The following is a 17,101-nucleotide window of genomic DNA, read 5'->3' as shown; positions in this document are numbered from 1 at the left end:
CAAAGTTGCCCAATTTTGATTGAACTCTGTGTGACCTGAGGAATGTGTCAGATGTATATTGAGGGGCCAGACTATTAAGTTTTTTACTGTATGAATCAGGAACAAAGTCACTTCTGTAATGGACCAGTAGCCAGTGGAAATGTGCACACCTTTAAATGTAAATGAGAAGGTGTTAATATTGGATCATTTGATTCTGTGACTGACAAACACTTGTGATGTATTTTGAACACATTCAGACTGCACTACAGGACTAAATGGTAAAATTAGATGACTGCCAATAAAAACTACAATTGCTCCTCCCTCCTTCTCCACTGCTTATCATCACAGGTGTGGCCACTGTCAGAATCTGACTCCTGATTGGAAGAAGGCTGCCACTGCCCTCAAGGTAAACAAAACGTCTCCGGTCATCTTTCCATTGATTACCAGTGAAAAAGCTTCAACCATTCATCTGTTGTAGGGAAACATTCCCGAGTGCAATCAGGGCTGGGTTACAAAATCAAATATCAGAATCAGTGAATACTGCTATTAGCAATAATAACAATATGATTATGATGGTGTAATTTCACTAGATATTTGCAGACATAAGAAGCAATTATTTTAATAATCGGATATATACCAAGCAGGTACACTAGAGGCATCCATTATTTATTTCACTCCGCTAAAACAAACACGTTAGATCATAAAATTGTTTCATTTCACTGCATTGCATCATTAAAGACCAGGACCAAAAGAGACAACACTGCTGCATCTCGACTCCTAAGCTCTAACTCACAGCTTTATTCCACCTACAAATGTTTCAAAGTTTATAACTCAGCAGTTAGAGTAACTGCAAACAGAGGCGTGAGAGGTGGGTGGATATGGGACTGCAGTCAAATATTAATGAATAATATTCAGTATAAAAGCAAGACTCAAGGTTTATTATTTAATGGAATGTGCTTTTCTGCACACAGTTATCACCTTTAATATTATCTATCTAAATGACATTGTGTGTAATGATTAACAGGTTTGGCTGTATTTTGCTGCAGTTTGAAGTTTAGAGTGCACCCTCCAACTTATTTGTTCTGAAATCCTTCAGGGTATTGTCAAGATTGGTGCCGTAGATGCCGACCAGCACAAGTCACTGGGTGGCCAGTACGGCGTCAGAGGTTTCCCCACCATCAAGGTCTTTGGAGCCAATAAGAACAAGCCAGAGGAGTACCAAGGTACCCACAAAACCACCAAACATGTAGCTTCTGCTGCTGAAAATAGCTGAAAAATACTGATGCAAGTGTCAGAGAGGCAATCTTGGCGGTGCTATAATCAAGTATTGTTTTTGGCTGCAATGGCTGACCTCTGCATGCCTTTTACCCTTCAGGTGGACGCAGCAGCCAGGCCATCGTGGATGGAGCCATGAACGCGTTGCGCGCTCTGGTGAAAGACAGGCTGAGCGGCAAGTCTGGCAGCTCTGGCTACAGCAAACAGGTAGATCCAGCAAGCGAACACTTGCAGGAGCTTTTTCGTTGCAGTTATTTAAAACCGGAAAGGATGAAATGATTCACTGAACGTGGTTAAGTAACACTCGATTGCCTTCCAGCAGAGCGGCGGAGGCAGTAAGAAGGATGTGGTCGAGCTCACTGATGATAACTTCGACAAGATGGTGCTGGAGAGTGATGATGTGTGGCTGGTAGAGTTCTTCGCACCCTGGTGTGGACACTGCAAAAAGTGAGTTTGGTACCTGACTAAGCTTTCTCTTAGTGTCCCAGTAAGTCTGGGTAATCCTAGTTTAGTAGAAAGTAATCTTACTTCTGAGCAGTGAGATCTGAACTATGTTTTTTACTATATGAATCCAGTTTGCAACATTTTCTACACTAGTTTTTCAGAATCAAAGCTTTGTTATTAAAATAAACTATGCACACTTCTAATTTTGAATAGAGGATTTTCTACTGTGGGGATTTCATTCTTTTAAGTAGTTTTCCTTAACCATCGCTCTGTTCTGTTGTCAATAGCTTGGAGCCTGAGTGGGCAGCTGCAGCCGCAGCTGTCAGGGAGCAGACCAAGGGCAAAGTTCGCCTCGGAGCAGTGGATGCTACTGTACATCAGGCTGTTTCCGGCCGCTACGGGGTAAGATTTGATAAGTTAATGTGCTTCATTGGTGCACAATTCTTACACAAACCAGCAGTGCTCGGTGCAAACACCACTTCACAATGAGATACAAGGTGGGATGTTTTTTTAGCAGTCGTATCAATTTAACTTAATTTAAATAGTCAAATTAGTCAGTGAACAGGATAATTCACAGGCCACTAAGCTCCGGGATAAAAGGGAATATCTGCTTTGCATATGTGGCTTTGACCTTGTAAACATACCTGCTTCAGTCATGAGTATGAATCTCCACTGAATCACATTTACCATGCTTAATACAATTACATTAATTACTGATCAAATTTCAGTTTCAGCAACCCTTTCAACATTAATTACAACCTAACAGTTGAGTCTTACCACTGAATGTCATTCAGACATATCATGTTCTACAGAAGAATTAAGAGATAGCTTTCCTGTATTGAATCTCTAATTAAATACAAACACGTAACCGAATCTGAGGCAGTTGTTCACTGAACTGAAACAATATTTTCTGCGTATAGATCCGAGGATTTCCCACCATCAAGATTTTCCGCAAAGGTGAGGAGCCCGAAGACTACCAAGGAGGCCGCTCCCGTGGTGACATCATCGAGAGGGCTTTGGATTTGTTCTCTGAGAACGCTCCTGCTCCTGAACTGCTGGAGGTCGGTACACTTGTGTATTGGCATCATGCATTCATGTATGAAAGTTTTATAGCGCTGGTATTCGACAGTATTCTGACCAGAAGGACCAACAGTAATCATCTGGAGAGGATTTTTTTTATTCTTAAACCACAATATTATTGCCTTTTTCTGCTATGTTACTGAACACTAGTGATTCAACACATAATCCGTTCACTAACACTGCAGCATAGTCACTACTATGTGTGACCACACAAATATAAAGAAATTCATACTAAATCAACACAAAATCCAAAGTGCTGTTACAGAGCGCTCATGGAGCAGTTTAAACCACACTGAGCGTTAATTTGTCTACACACAAATTTCATGTTGAATGTGAATTCTCATAATGTTATATTTAATGTAAATGTTTGTTTCTCAGATCCTCAATGAAAACATCTTGAAGAAGACCTGTGAGGACAGTCAGTTGTGTATAATTGCTGTCCTGCCACACATCCTGGACACAGGTGAGACAGACATCTGACTCTGAACAATCAATAGTTCAGAAGTTTTACCTTTTTAAAGAAAACTAAATGGTTGCAGGTGACAACAAACGTGTATATATATATATATATATATATGCAGGGTTATAGAGGCACTACAATACAGTTTAAGAGTGTATCTTTAACATCTCTCACACCAAACATAGATATATTATAAGATCCTTCTAATTCTTGAATCACTCACCATCCACTGTCGTCGTATCTCAATAGGGGCTGCAGGTAGAAACGGCTACCTGGAGGTGATGATGAAGATGTCTGAGAAGTACAAGAAGAAGATGTGGGGGTAAGGATTAGAGACCAATAATGGATTATTATTCGTAAGACTAATTATGACTGCGACTAACAGCCCACACTCCCTTTGTCAGCTGGCTGTGGACTGAGGCTGGAGCTCAGATGGAGCTGGAGTCCTCTCTGGGTATCGGTGGATTTGGTTACCCTGCCATGGCCGCCATCAACACACGCAAGATGAAATTTGCTCTGCTCAGAGGCTCCTTCAGTGAGACGGGCATCCACGAGTTCCTCAGGTAAAAGGGAGGTGGCCGCTCCCTGATGTGATCTCATTTTCTCACCATTACAAGAATCTGAATAAAAATGTGCTTCAGAGTGCGCTGAATGCTGGCACTCACATGGTTTGTCTCTTTCCTTCCAGGGAGCTGTCTGTGGGCCGTGGCTCAACTGCCACATTTGGAGGTGGGTCCATGCCCAAGATTTACTCTGTTGAGGCCTGGGACGGCAAAGATGGGCAGGTGAGTGGGAGCATCACAGTGGTCTGTTAGTCAGAGAAGACAAAAAGCAAAATGTGGCTCTGCAGATGGCTGGAAAGATGCAGACAAATATAGTCTATCACAGCACAATCTCAGTAAGACTTTGACCAACATATAAAACACAATAATGTTAAAACAGGATCACTACAGTTTAAAAGAGACGACAGACCAGTAATTGATTGTTCAAGCTATTAATCAACTGTTTTGAGTCCCCCCCAAACTGCACGTCAACTGATGACAGATATTCAGCACGGTTCAAATGGGGCTCAGTGCTTTTAGTGTCTGCCTGGCTTAATACAAAAAACCTCTACCTACTCCTTTCTGCCTCTGTACTGCAATCACACGCACAGGAATATGTCAAAAACACTATTATGTAACACAGTGCTTGGAGTGCTGCCAAAATATCCAGATAATTTGTCTTTTCTCACAGAGTTAAAAGTCCATCTGTAGTTATTTGTCTCAATTTAAGAAGAGCTTGACGTTTTTATGTCTTACAGTCAAGCAAAATGTAAAAGCACGTACAGCTCCACTGATAATGATTTGGATGTTGTAATATTTAAATGAGCGGAAAGTTTTCATGCTTATCAACATCTTTGCTAACTTGTTATTTTGTGCTCCTCGTCAACCGCAGCTTCCTGTGGAGGAAGACTACGACCTCAGTGATGTAGATCTGGATGATGACTTTGACAAGGACGAGTTATGAGCCCAAACGTGGGCGGGATCCGATCCAGATTGGCTCTGTTGAATCTGGTCTGGTCCTGTACGACCCGCCTCCCCTCTCCTGTGGACGAATGGGAGGCGCGGTCGCCCAGTTACTGAAATACTCCAGAAAAGACACATGGGAGACACCTGCAGTTTCTCACATCATCTTTGTCAGTCTCATGTGGACAGGAGGGAGGGTGGGGGGCGTGTGTCACGTCCCTGGAGTGAACCCTGCCTCACGTACCTGCTGAACGTTAGAAGCTGCATATTTATACGGCCGCCGCCAGCTGAGGAGAGGGAGGACGATGGCTCTGAATGCGGCATTTCAGTTGTTCATTTAAGTCTTTCTCAAACATTGTTCCCCCTCTCCCCTCTTCAGCCTCCCTCAAGCACCTATTTTAAGATGTGGACTTGTCAACGTAACACTTCAATGTCCAATCTGATGTGACTTTATATAGGGTTTTTTTTCTCTCTCTTTTTAAACCAGTGTGAATCTTGGTGGGGTTACATCATGTCTGTCCAGGACAAGGGAATACTGTGGGACTTCTTGTGTAGATTTTTCTTACACGACTTTATTTCAATTGTGTGAAAACAAAATTACATTTTTGTTACAAAAATAAAAAGGAATAAAAACAATCACAGCCTCCTTATTCACATAAACTGTTACAATATCAGAAAACGCATATCACCGAGCGCATGCAATACCAAGGCATATAGAACTTGTTCAGAACAGTAACTTGTTAAGCTACAGTTGACATACTGAACAACGATAAGCCACTTTTCAGCACAGCTAAGTCCAATCAAATTATATGAAGTGATGTAATTAGTTTCCTCTTAGTGTAACATAATGGGGCCATAATACTTGCGAGCACATAATCCAGTCTGTATAAATATATGATATGGCACTTCACTTACAGAAAACACCATTTCAAGGCAGGAGAGCTTTGGAAAAGCTAATACGCAGAATACTTTAACTGAAAGCACATCATAGTCCACAGAAAAGGAGCCAGATTGAAAAGTATCCATGAATGTAAACATTAAGACATGGAGTGTCATTAAAATGAAAGGATTGTCTGTTGACGGGGGGTGTGAAGACGGCCAAGCCTTTATCAGGTGAACAGCATAAAGCTGGATGGATGTGGGTTTGCGATTGCGTTTTAAGAGTGTGTCCGTCATTGTCTCTGTGCTCAGAACTGACGAGAGGCTCCCTGATCCGACTGCAGCAGTCTGACAATGGATGGGTCGCTCTTGGCACCTTTAATGAACTCCTCCAAAGACAATCTACCTGTGAAGTAGAGACCAAAAAAAGATTCACAGTCAGCAGCAGGCAAACGTGATGGAGTGAATCATGCAGCAACCCGCCCACTAATGTTCCTTTAGAGCTCACACATAATCACTGCTGCCCCAGATAACGCACAACAAAGTACACATCTTTTAAAGACATTACAATGAACCTGCATTAACATTTTCATGACTGATTGAGTCATTCATAGCTGTCAAGTCATATCAACCAGCAGGTGATGCTGTTGTGCTATTTTCATGCAATTAAGGAATTCTTTGGGTGTATTGACTAGCACAAAAAGGAATGGGCCACGGAAAGAACAGCACGTCCTTTTAGTGAGTATTTCAAAGTCATTCATTTATAAAATCTTTATAGATCCTCATTATTAATTGGTGATGGCCATAATAACTCTGTAAATATTAATGAAATGACATATATACAAATAAATCAAAATGGAATTATACCAGTAAAATAAAACATGAGTAAGATACTTAACTATCCAAATTGTACGACTGCATATTATTTGAAAATATTTAAATGTAGAATTAATGGAAAGGTATTTTTATATCTGCACAAACCTTGCAAAATAATATGAATTACTTTGATATACTTTAGCCATCCCCAACAGACTGCCATCTTTGCACAATTTTACTTGAGATTTGTATCCATTACGTCTTAAACTCAAGTCAAATTTATGAAAAAATAGAAAAAGTGACAAATCCCGGTAACAAGTGTTGCCAAGTTTTGACTAATCTAGCACAAAGACAAAGCACACCATAAACGACTATTGCTGTCATACAGCATCTGTGTAAAGAAAGGAGGGTTGACAGAGTTTTGGTGGATTAACCCCCGCCAACTGCAGCTGTAGCCGGAGGCCTGGTCTGTGATACCATACGATGTTATAAAAAACTTGAGCCTGAGACACACAGTTTGACCTTCTGCTTCAAAACACGCTGAGCTTCCCACTGCTGTTTGAATAGCTCTAAATATCTGACTGGGATGTGACAAAAACATTCAGAACAGTAAGACTAAGGTACATATCACATGGGTGTAGCGTCACCTTTTCACACTAAATGTCAAACCGCTGGAATCGAGGCGGCTCAGCAGGATGAGACTGTTAATGACCTTGTGAGTCGTGTTCGTGTTATGTCACGTTGTTAAGTGACGTCTTATTTCTCTCCCTCTCCCTTCGGTCACACATCTTCCTTATTTCCTGTTACTCTCCAAACTGCTCTGCGATGGCGAGTGTATAATGTCAGAGACTATTACATAACTAATCTTATGTGTGCCTTACCCTAACCGTGTGAATGAATAGCTGTGCCATGTTAGTTCACTTTTGTTTTTCAATAAGTTTCATTTTGAGTCGGTGCATATTGCAGATGTGTCGTCATGGAGGACCGGCATACTCATTAAGTATCTATATAAAGCACAGTGTTGGTAATGCTTTCCCCCTATTTTGCATTTATAAGCAGCAGTATATAAGCATTTGATAAATATAATGTGGATGTATGCACATAGAAGGATTTGTAAGTAATTACAATCTCTCCAATCTATGAAGATACATTTTATTATTACAATCGTGCTTTATTATATTGTCATTCATGACCTGTTTATACAGCAGCCTCCAACAATGGGAGCCAACTGGAGGAGTTCAAGTTGTAGACAAAAGTATCAATAAACACAGAATCAGAACTTTTATTGGCCGTGTAAACGTACACATACAAGGAGTTTGAATACACAAAAACAGGCATACACACATTCTGTTTAAAACTATTATTACCATTTATTAAATGGTTATATAAGAAGAAGACAAAGAATTAGACCCAAAATACACACATGCACACAGAGGACTGATAGACATGCAGTTAACTGGAGAAATACATGCTAAATATGCTGACTTAAAGTACTTTTGGTCGCAGAAACATGCCCATAAAAAAAAAACATCAGTCTTACCATCGTTGTCAATGTCCATCTGTCTGAAAATCTTATCTGTCCTTTTTTCTGGTGTTGATTCGTCCTCAGGCATCTTCATCACTGATGATACCATCTTGTAAATTGCCTACAAAGTAGGGCAACAAGGACTGCTGTTATGTTCACATTCATTTGGTTGGTCTGTGTGAAGCTTTGTGAACTGAAATATTTGTCACATGTCTCATCTGAATGCTTTGACCTGTTTTCGGTTGCTACCTGGTAATGATGGTGATGGCAACTGAAGCTCATCCTGCTGTTACTGAAAGTCGCTCTGAACAGGCTGTAATGTGTCTGTGTCTCCTGAAGCTATACACACTTCACATCATGTAAAGGCCAGTGGCTTTGATTAAAGAAACAGGTTTTGCTGAAAAAACATAAAGTATTCTACAGTAACAAAAGCACTGATGCTTTTGAGTGTTTTTTTTCTACATTCATTTGTATCCACAAACACAACGGACTGAGCCAATATTGATATGGCCCTGCAGGCTGCTCAGCTAACCATATTGGAAGAGTAAATATAGCCACAGTGATAAGAAAAAACAGAAAGGGCAGCCTGCATCCATGATGTGAGGTGGAAATATCCTGACTACAAAGCCTAAAGGCAGTCATCAGACAGTAAAATGCCTACAACACAAGGAATTAGTGGATTCATCAATAATTACCAACTATTGTGATAACTGATTGATTGTTTCGGCAATTTATCAAATAAAAATATCAAACTTTTCTCAGTTCCAGCTGCTAAGATGTGAGGTAAGCTGCTTTTCTCTGTCTTATGTGCTAGTAAACTGAATATCTTTAGGTTTTCGACACGAAATAAGACGTCACCTTGGGATTAAGGAAATTGTGATGACATTATTATTTAATAGACCACACAATGAATCAGTTAATGTCAGATTCATCAATAATGAAAGCAATATAGTAAAAGAAAGCCTTACTTGAAATTAAAACCTGTACAACAAATAATAATTAAGATGAGTCTTTAATTTTCAATAAATTACATTTGTTATTTTGTTATGTATACAGTTGGTTTAAAAGAACCCTAAAGAAATCTGATTGGATATCTTCCTTTTATCTTTATTTTCTGGGTTTTTTTAGGTAAAGAACTTGAATAGTCATTGTATAATAGCAGCTACATTTCAAGGTTTGTATAATAAAAAAAACACGTGCACTGCTTGAACCTCATCAGGACATTTTTATATCTCAGATGAAGCAGAGTAAGGCTGAAGAAACTGCTCTATACAGCATAAACATCCATTAAAACCTCATACCTGAACTATCTCCAGCATCTCTGCCCGGCTGATGTACCCGTTCCCGTCCAGGTCGTACATGCTGAAGGCCCAGCGCAGCTTCTGCTCCAACCCGCCACGAGACGTCACACTCAGGGCGATGATGAACTCCCTGAAGTCGATGGTGGCGTCGCCGTTGGTGTCAAACGTGCGGAAGACATGCTCGGCGAACTTAGAGGCGTCTCCGTAGGGGAAGAAGTTGGCATAGATCTTCTTGAACTCCTCCACAGTCAGGTGGCCGGTGGGACAGTCCTTGAGGAAGCCGCGATACCACTCCTGCAGCTCGTGGTCGGTGAACTCTGTGTTTTCTCTCAGGTCGTTCAGGACCTCGGGCCGCAGCTTGCTGTTCTGTTTCCCCATGACACGGCACTCTCAGGCTGGTTTTCACTTCTCCGCTCTCACTGTCGCGTCGTTTGCTGCTCGGCTTTCTCTGCTCCTGCGGGACACCGACAACCCTCATTAATACCCTTGTATGAATACCATAAATGATTCATTGGTTCAATAATTCCGCTCAGCTTGCAGCAGTGTTTTATCATAAAACACGTGCTGAAGATGCTCCTCAGACAACCGAGCTGAGGGATACATTTGGACAGTTCAGAGTTCGTACACAGGAGAAAAATACAAAAACAAAAAAAAATACAACTCAGATGTCATGAGATGAGGGTACAAATGTGTTTGTGTGTGTGTGTGTGTGTGTGTGTGGTGGCCTGGTCTCCGTGGATACAGTATGAATCCTCTGGCATGGTGATAATTTATCGACCCTTCACTGCATGGTGGAAGGACAAGTGTCCTGGGGCATTGTAATTCTCAATAAAGCCACTTTCTAAAAGGTCAGGCTTGATGCCTGACTGTTGTTACTGAGAAGGCAGACCAGCTATATCCCCCCCAAAAAACCCTCCCTTTTTTACCCACCCGGGGGGGGGGCCCAGAAAATGAATATCCTAATTGATTTTGAGCAGGTGAAGTTTCACACACCGACTGAAGAGAAACACAAGCGAAGTTTAAAAAAATACCAACGCAAACAAAGACGCTGAAACATTTGACCACCTGGGCCCATTCACCATCGGTTACAGTGGTTTGTCTGTTTCCATGGTTATATTCTGCAAAATAAAATCAGTTTATTCATGTATGCAGGGGTATTCATGATTGGGGATATGAGGGAGCATAAAAACAACACATCCAGAATAAAAACCATAACAGCGTAATAGTATTAGATGATGCAACCCGCTGATGAAGCAGAGGCAGACATGAGGGTGTTAGTCAGCACAGAGGTTGTGACATTTTACAGTTTGCATACTGATTTTACACGTTAACAGGGATTTTGTTTCTCTTTCATATATTTAGTCAGACAAGACACATTTACGGGCAATATTTGGGATTAATGAACACATACAGCGTGCGCCACTGTACGAAAGAAAGACAAGAAGAAACAGAAAGAAAGAAAGAAAGAAAGAAAGAAAGAAAGAGACAAAGATCAACGTGGTCAGAATGTACAAAGACAAAAACACACGATGGCTGAGATAATCTTTTACAACATGTATCTGGTAAAGTGTGTGTGGGAGGGACAGAAAGAGAGATGTGCGGGGGCCTGGAGGAAGAAAGAATGGAAAAAAGTATGACACATAGAAAGAAAAACTATTTCCAGCCGTACTATGAGAGCCGCTCTGCTAATACCTGCGGTTCAATTGCATAATAATCCCTCTGAATAACACCTCCACTGCTCTGAGTTACCTGTAATGAATTGATCTGAGAGAGAGAGGGAGAGATGTATTATCCCCACGTTCTCTCTCTTTCAATTATTGAAATCCCGTCGCTCCCGTGTTATTGGCACCGGGATGATTCTATCTGCCGCAGAACAAACGAGAGCAGCGTGGATTTGGATGAGGTCTTTTCTACACACGGACGCCCTCATTTCTCATGACTGTCACACGGTGTGTAATTTCCTGCAGTTTTATGAATCAAAGTCACTGAGTAACACGAGAAACAGGCGATGACACAAACTCTTAATGATGTCACTCAGGCTTATGGATGGAAAATAAATCAGTGAAACCAGACGAACACATCAACACAGCTTATTTCTTATTTCTTACCCCGGTTTTCTTATTCGTACAATGAATCAGCAGTTCAACAAAGGGCACACTGCTGAAAAAAAAACTCCAATCATTCCCTTTCACAAATGAAGCTACAATTGTTTTCAACCAGTGTGGTGAGTAAGAGTTTACAATGCCATATTTATTTTATTATTTTATTTATTTATTTTATTTTTTCTGTGTGATTTATGTGTGATTTGAATAATTATATATTTGTATTTGTGTATATTTTATACACCAACTGCACCAGGTCACATTCCTCAGAGGAGTAAAAATCTACTTGGCAATAAATAAACAAAATTCTGATTCTGGTTTATTTGCTGTAGTATTTAACTCCAGATTGTTTGTTTGTTTCGTTTGTTACCAGCACTGAGGCTGAGCTTTAACCCAAACCGCTGCAGTGGTCCTGCTTCCTGGTGTAAATGTGATCAGGGCAAAAGAGACGCTTCCTCTCAGTGAACCTTCCCTGAATAATAAAAAACAAACATACTTTGAGCTGTTTGTGGTGCTAAAAGTCATTAGGATTCATCTTCTAGGCACAGTGAATGTCAAAAAAATGTCACGACAATCCATCAGATAATTATGATGTTTTAGTCTGAACCAAAGTGATGGACAACAGACCAGCACTGTTGTATCTGGAGCAGCTGGAATGACTAAAAATACTCTGATGGGAATGATATTGATTTAAAACAGAGAAAACGCCTCCCATTGCTTTTCAGAATAACAACACAGTGACACATTATCATATCGGATTTATTTTTTGGTACTTAACTCTGTAGAAGCTTGTGAACGTCATGGTGCAGCGGTGAAACAGTGGAATGACTCTGTTTTAACAGGGCTGTGGTATAAATCACACGTTGCCCTGCAGGCCTGACAGTACTCCTTCCTCTCTAACATACAACAGGATGAGGAAGCGGCAGCACCTCCTCAGCTCTGGGTCACATGGACTTTTCCAGGACAGCTCAGTGTGCAGGCTGAGCCGGAGCAGACATAAATATGGGCGTCGCTATTTATTCCCTCCAACACACAAAGCCACATGAAGACTCCAGGCTGGAAGATTGAAAAGTGCTGCTGTGATGTTTCAAGAAGCTCTGAGGCTAAATTAAGAGTTTACTTCCAAAGAGTTGTAATTTAGGGAGAGAAACATATTTGTACTGTGGTGAAACAACACCAACGCACTTATCGAAGATTGCGGGTTGCAAAACAGCTTTACAGATTCCTCTGGCCTCTGAATTCTGCTCTTTAAAGCCTGGAACAAAACTAGAATCCCACAGATAAAGTAGAGGGTTGTAATCAAGGCATATTATTTTAGTTACTGCACAGACTGTTGCTTGTCCCAATACACACCGGGCAATTATTTTACCATCTGAGCTTATAAAATGCCAGCGATTTCTCCAAGTATGCACACAGGCCTGCGTTTGAGACGTCACAGGATGTTTTATACGTTTTCACAGCTGGGAACTGTTCTATTCTGGTGTCATTTCTGAAAGTTCCTACTCGGTGCGGTGGAAAATGTTTCGAAACGTGGTCAGAAATAACTTCTAGAAACCGTCCTGACACCCACGTGACCTCGTTCGCAGAGAGCTGTCACCGCTTTGACTGCTGGAGTTGCAAGGATCAGTTTGTTCGCTTGAGACACAACAGCACCGCCGAGATTGCCATTCCACGTTCAGTGTTTGCAATTCCCCTCGATTACACAGCAACAGTCTCTCTCCTTGTCCCCAACCCCCAGAGCCATCCCTGTTTTGTATGGTCCACTTTTTCCAGTGGGTTCCCCGCCTAATGAGACTGTTTCACACAGTCGCTGCAGAGCTACAGCGGGGGCTCCTGTAAACCTCTGACCGGCCCAGTTTCACTGCTGTTTGCCGTTCTTGGGCCCACCTCATTTCCTGGGTAATGGCTTGTCACAACAAAGAAAGGCTTCATTCTTCTTCCAGATGCTCGTTACTTCTCGTAAGAGCGAAGAAGACGAGGAGTCAGAAAAAGGAGAGACGAAGGGTGTGGATAAAGATACAGTGGTGTGTCCGTTCAGCATGACGCACACACACAACGGATGGAGCTCATTATGCTTCTGATCAGTGAGTGTAGGAAACAAACATAGTGCAACAAGTGCTGTTAAAGTCTGTCCTGAGGTAAAAAAAAATATATTTTTGGCAAATAAATTAAATTATTATATATTTTTTTAAGTATTTTGATAATTCATGAGTCATGTATGTCATTTTATTAGGAAAAACACCCAGTTTTAGCTTCTAAATTGTGAATATTCACTGGTTTTCTTCATCTTCTATGGTTTTTACATTTCATATCCTGGTTTTGGACAGTCAGGCAGACAAAATGTGACTTTTTTTCGGTATTTTCTGACATTTTATGAACTCAACAACTACAGACGACCCTAAAACAAAGTTTTCTGCCCCAAACTAGAACTGATATTTGACAGAGCATTTCCCATCCAAATATTTTTCATGCCGCCTGTGCCGTTGCCTCTTTCGTTTGATGAACGCAAATCAAACAAACTGATGCGGTTCGGTGCACAGAAAGAAAGCAGACTTCCCATTTTTGTGGTGCGTGCGGCCCGCTGTGCAGTGGACGAGCAGGAGGAGCACTGCGTCCTGAAGCGCTGTGAACCGCTGGTTACTGAGGCCGCATCAGGTGGGTGAGGAGTTGGTCCAGTGTGAGAGGAGGGAGAAACACAAAATGAGCTCTGCAGATATTCTCGCTTTCAACGCTGCTTCGTGGCAGTCTCTCTGAACTAGTGTCAGAGAAAATCATGCAGTGGATCAGGATGAAGTCCCCTGACACACCAGTAGTCAAGGCAACAGGATAGTACTGCTAAGGCTTATGAGAGGGAGGCGGTGTAACTATCAATCTGGGGCACACGCAGGGCAGGAGATATATCGAGACTTAAGAGAAACAAGGTTTTCTTTCTGCGTGCAGTTTGATCTAACACAACTCACACTCATGGCTTGATATTGTCCAGTTTACAAACTATTGTCATGTAACTGTCCTGTGAGCAAAAGTTCACAAATGCAAAAATCATGATGTTTATTTTTATTTTAGCAAGTGAGTCTGTGAGAACGGTTTTGAACTGGTGAGTTGGCTCATTTCATTTTGGATCGTATGTCGGCTTTGGTCTTGTTATTAAAACGTGTGAGATAAAATAAAAACACTACACAAGAGGGTGGAAAAGTAGTTGAAATGAAGGGCTGCCAAGGATTATGATGGTCAGACACACAGTTTTAAAGGAAGGGTAGTAAAAGGGGAGGTAAAGGAGCTCGACACACCTTTAGCAGAGTCTTCACACCAGATATTTCTCTAATACTATCATTTATTAACTTTTAAATTAAAAAAAACAGTGTTAGTTAGTTGGTTCAAGTTTATTTATTCAGGACATTTCACTGAGATCAAGCTGTAGAAACAGTTAATTAGTCAAACACAGTCAAATATTATTTTTAAGATTATTTCCTGGGTGTTTTATTTTGTTATTGTTGTTATGTTATTCTACGGCTTTGATGTGTTTAGGATGGACTATAAAACTTTTATTTTGTTAAACAACCTTGTGTTTCCTTGATTATATTATTAAGCTTCTGAATAATTAGTTTTGCACATTTGTTCAAACAGTGGAGGACAGATTATTGCTGAGTCGTTGCTGTTGTGCAAACACTTGTCATATTGTGATATGCAGCCTATTGATACAGGCAAATGTCCTTCTATTTTGTCACATTGCCCAGCCCGAATTTGTCTTCAACTAAAAATACATACATGAATATTAATTAATTTTATTCAGGAATTATTTACAGTATGTTTCAAGCATTGGTACTCGTAAAACTTGCACTGCCAACGGCCGCTTTAAAACAGTTTTCAGTTATTCTAAAGCAAGTGGTTCCCAATCTGAGGGTCGGGACCCTACTAAAGGTCACAAAAGCTCCAATGCGAGGTTGTGAGGCCTTCTTGATTTTATGGCTTTTAAGAAAACTAAATTAAAATTTACACAATAGGCTTATATCTCAGCATCTGGTTCACTTTTGTGAAGAATAGTAAATGTAAACTGTTAAGTAAATTAATTAACAGAACAACAGCCAAGCATCAGGCACAAGAAAACACTACATTGGTCAGAAAATAAGCCTATTAAGTTTGTATGATTGTTAAAAGGTATTAAAAAAATCCACAATACAGAGAGGGAATTGTATAAAAAGATCCCTAAACAGGAAAAAATCAGCTCAAAATCCATTCTGTTTTATGCAAGCGTATATGAGTTAACTGTACATAATGTGAAATATCCATAAAAGATGTCCCTCCAGTCAGTTTACTCAGTGATAGTAAAGGTTGGGAGACACTGTCTGGATGGGTGTAACCCTCCTCACACCCTCCTCTTGCCACAGCAGTCCGGGGCAAAACCACTGGAGCAGACTCCAACCACCAACCCCCTTTTATTTTTTATTTTATATTTTTATAAAGTGATAAAAAAAAAAAAAACTTACCTGTTTTAGGAGTAACGGTTGAGACTCTCTTCCGGTTGAAAAATAAAAAATAATAAAAAAAAGTGCACTTAGGGTTAAGCCCACTTTGTGACGTCACCGACAGCCTAACTTACCGTTAACTTACAGTCTTGCAGCTGATGAAACTCTATAAAACACAAAAGACAACGACAACACGAGGATAATTTAAAGGGCGAGCGAGTGAGTTTCACGAGCCCTTCTCACACAAGAAGACTGCGTTAAGTTTGTAAACCCGAGTAGCTTCAGTGTATGGTTTTATGTTTTAATGTCTCTCTGTGAAGTCGGTCCTCCTGCCTCCGGTTCCAGGGGCAGCGGCTTTATCACACAGTGGAAGATGTGGCACAGAGCTCGGTTTTCATCCGACTTGCCCAAGTTACTTACTAAAGGGTTTTCTCTTCTCTTCGTAGGCAACTTAAAGGTGCTTCGCCCAGGCTGCCGGAAAAGGTAGCACACTTTGTAACGATAATTAGTACCCGTAAATGCTGCTGTTATTTAATAGGCATTTTATCCAGATTTTTTTTTTACTTCGAGTTCATGAGAGGTGCTTCAAACCCCCCCACACACACGCTGAATGGACCCGTCCACACTCGCTGCTTCCATCGTAGAAACAGTCGCAGCAGCGTACAGTGGAAAAATGATCACTGGAGACTATTATTAGCACAATATCTAAAATAAACGGTTCACATTTTAGGGGAAAATCTTGATACTAAGAGAAGCACTCAGCTGCACCAAACACACACATTCTCAGGCAGGAGTCCATTAAAAAGCAGTTATTCCATAATAAAATGTAGATACAGTATACTGTAGGCAATCATTTTATTTGCGTACATATATTAAGATGTAGCCACCCCCAAGAGAAATAAACATAAAGTGTTCTTGTTGGAGTAGCACAAGTGTTGACATCATACCTCCTTGGTGGACAGTCTTTTTAATTACAGCCCACAAACACCAGCCTCATTCTACGCTCTGCATAAATAAGAAACTAATTTATTTAATCAAGCTCAAGTTCCTCTAACGCTGTGTGTGTGCAGGCTGCACTAGAAAGCAGTGGTATTACATAATTAAGTTCTAACCTAATTTCATCTTTTCCCAGCATGACTTCTCCCCTCAGCCTCTCTGAAGATGTGCAGTCCTCTATCAGTGCCTATGACAGTAACCCTCTCTTGTGTAGTCTAAAGTGACACTGCAGGCAGAGCGGTGTGTATGTCAGCATTTCAGTGAGTGGATAAATAA

General features: G+C 40.8%; 2 protein-coding genes across 3 annotated transcripts in view; one reads left to right on the top strand and one right to left on the bottom strand.

Moving 5' to 3' along the window:
• Positions 1-5,379, top strand: part of pdia6 (protein disulfide isomerase family A, member 6) — a 6,343-nt gene extending 964 nt beyond the window's left edge. Inside the window, exons 3-13 of one of the 2 annotated variants that reach the window (XM_035678758.1) lie at positions 328-385; positions 1,076-1,202; positions 1,355-1,461; positions 1,577-1,701; positions 1,986-2,100; positions 2,619-2,759; positions 3,157-3,241; positions 3,488-3,560; positions 3,643-3,801; positions 3,927-4,023; positions 4,673-5,379. In XM_035678758.1, coding sequence (XP_035534651.1) covers positions 328-385; positions 1,076-1,202; positions 1,355-1,461; positions 1,577-1,701; positions 1,986-2,100; positions 2,619-2,759; positions 3,157-3,241; positions 3,488-3,560; positions 3,643-3,801; positions 3,927-4,023; positions 4,673-4,744 — 1,159 coding nt within the window. In that variant the 3' untranslated portion in view covers positions 4,745-5,379. Of the gene's footprint in view, positions 1-327; positions 386-1,075; positions 1,203-1,354; positions 1,462-1,573; positions 1,702-1,985; positions 2,101-2,618; positions 2,760-3,156; positions 3,242-3,487; positions 3,561-3,642; positions 3,802-3,926; positions 4,024-4,672 lie in introns of both variants that reach the window. The other variant, XM_035678757.1, reaches the window with a different exon arrangement.
• On the bottom strand, positions 5,204-16,198 carry hpcal1 (hippocalcin-like 1). Its single transcript, XM_035678760.1, has 4 exons — positions 15,851-16,198; positions 9,265-9,718; positions 7,979-8,084; positions 5,204-6,028 (listed from the first exon to the last, which is right to left on the bottom strand). Exons 2-4 carry the CDS (start codon positions 9,640-9,642, stop codon positions 5,931-5,933), a joined length of 582 nt encoding a protein of 193 aa, XP_035534653.1. The 5' UTR covers positions 9,643-9,718; positions 15,851-16,198; the 3' UTR covers positions 5,204-5,930.
• Positions 16,199-17,101: the final 903 nt, after the last annotated feature.

Source organism: Morone saxatilis, unplaced genomic scaffold, assembly GCF_004916995.1.
Source record: "Morone saxatilis isolate NCDOM2014 unplaced genomic scaffold, NCSU_SB_2.0 Contig7, whole genome shotgun sequence".
Lineage (NCBI taxonomy): Eukaryota > Metazoa > Chordata > Actinopteri > Moronidae > Morone > Morone saxatilis.
This window is presented reverse-complemented; position numbering and strand designations above follow the sequence as displayed.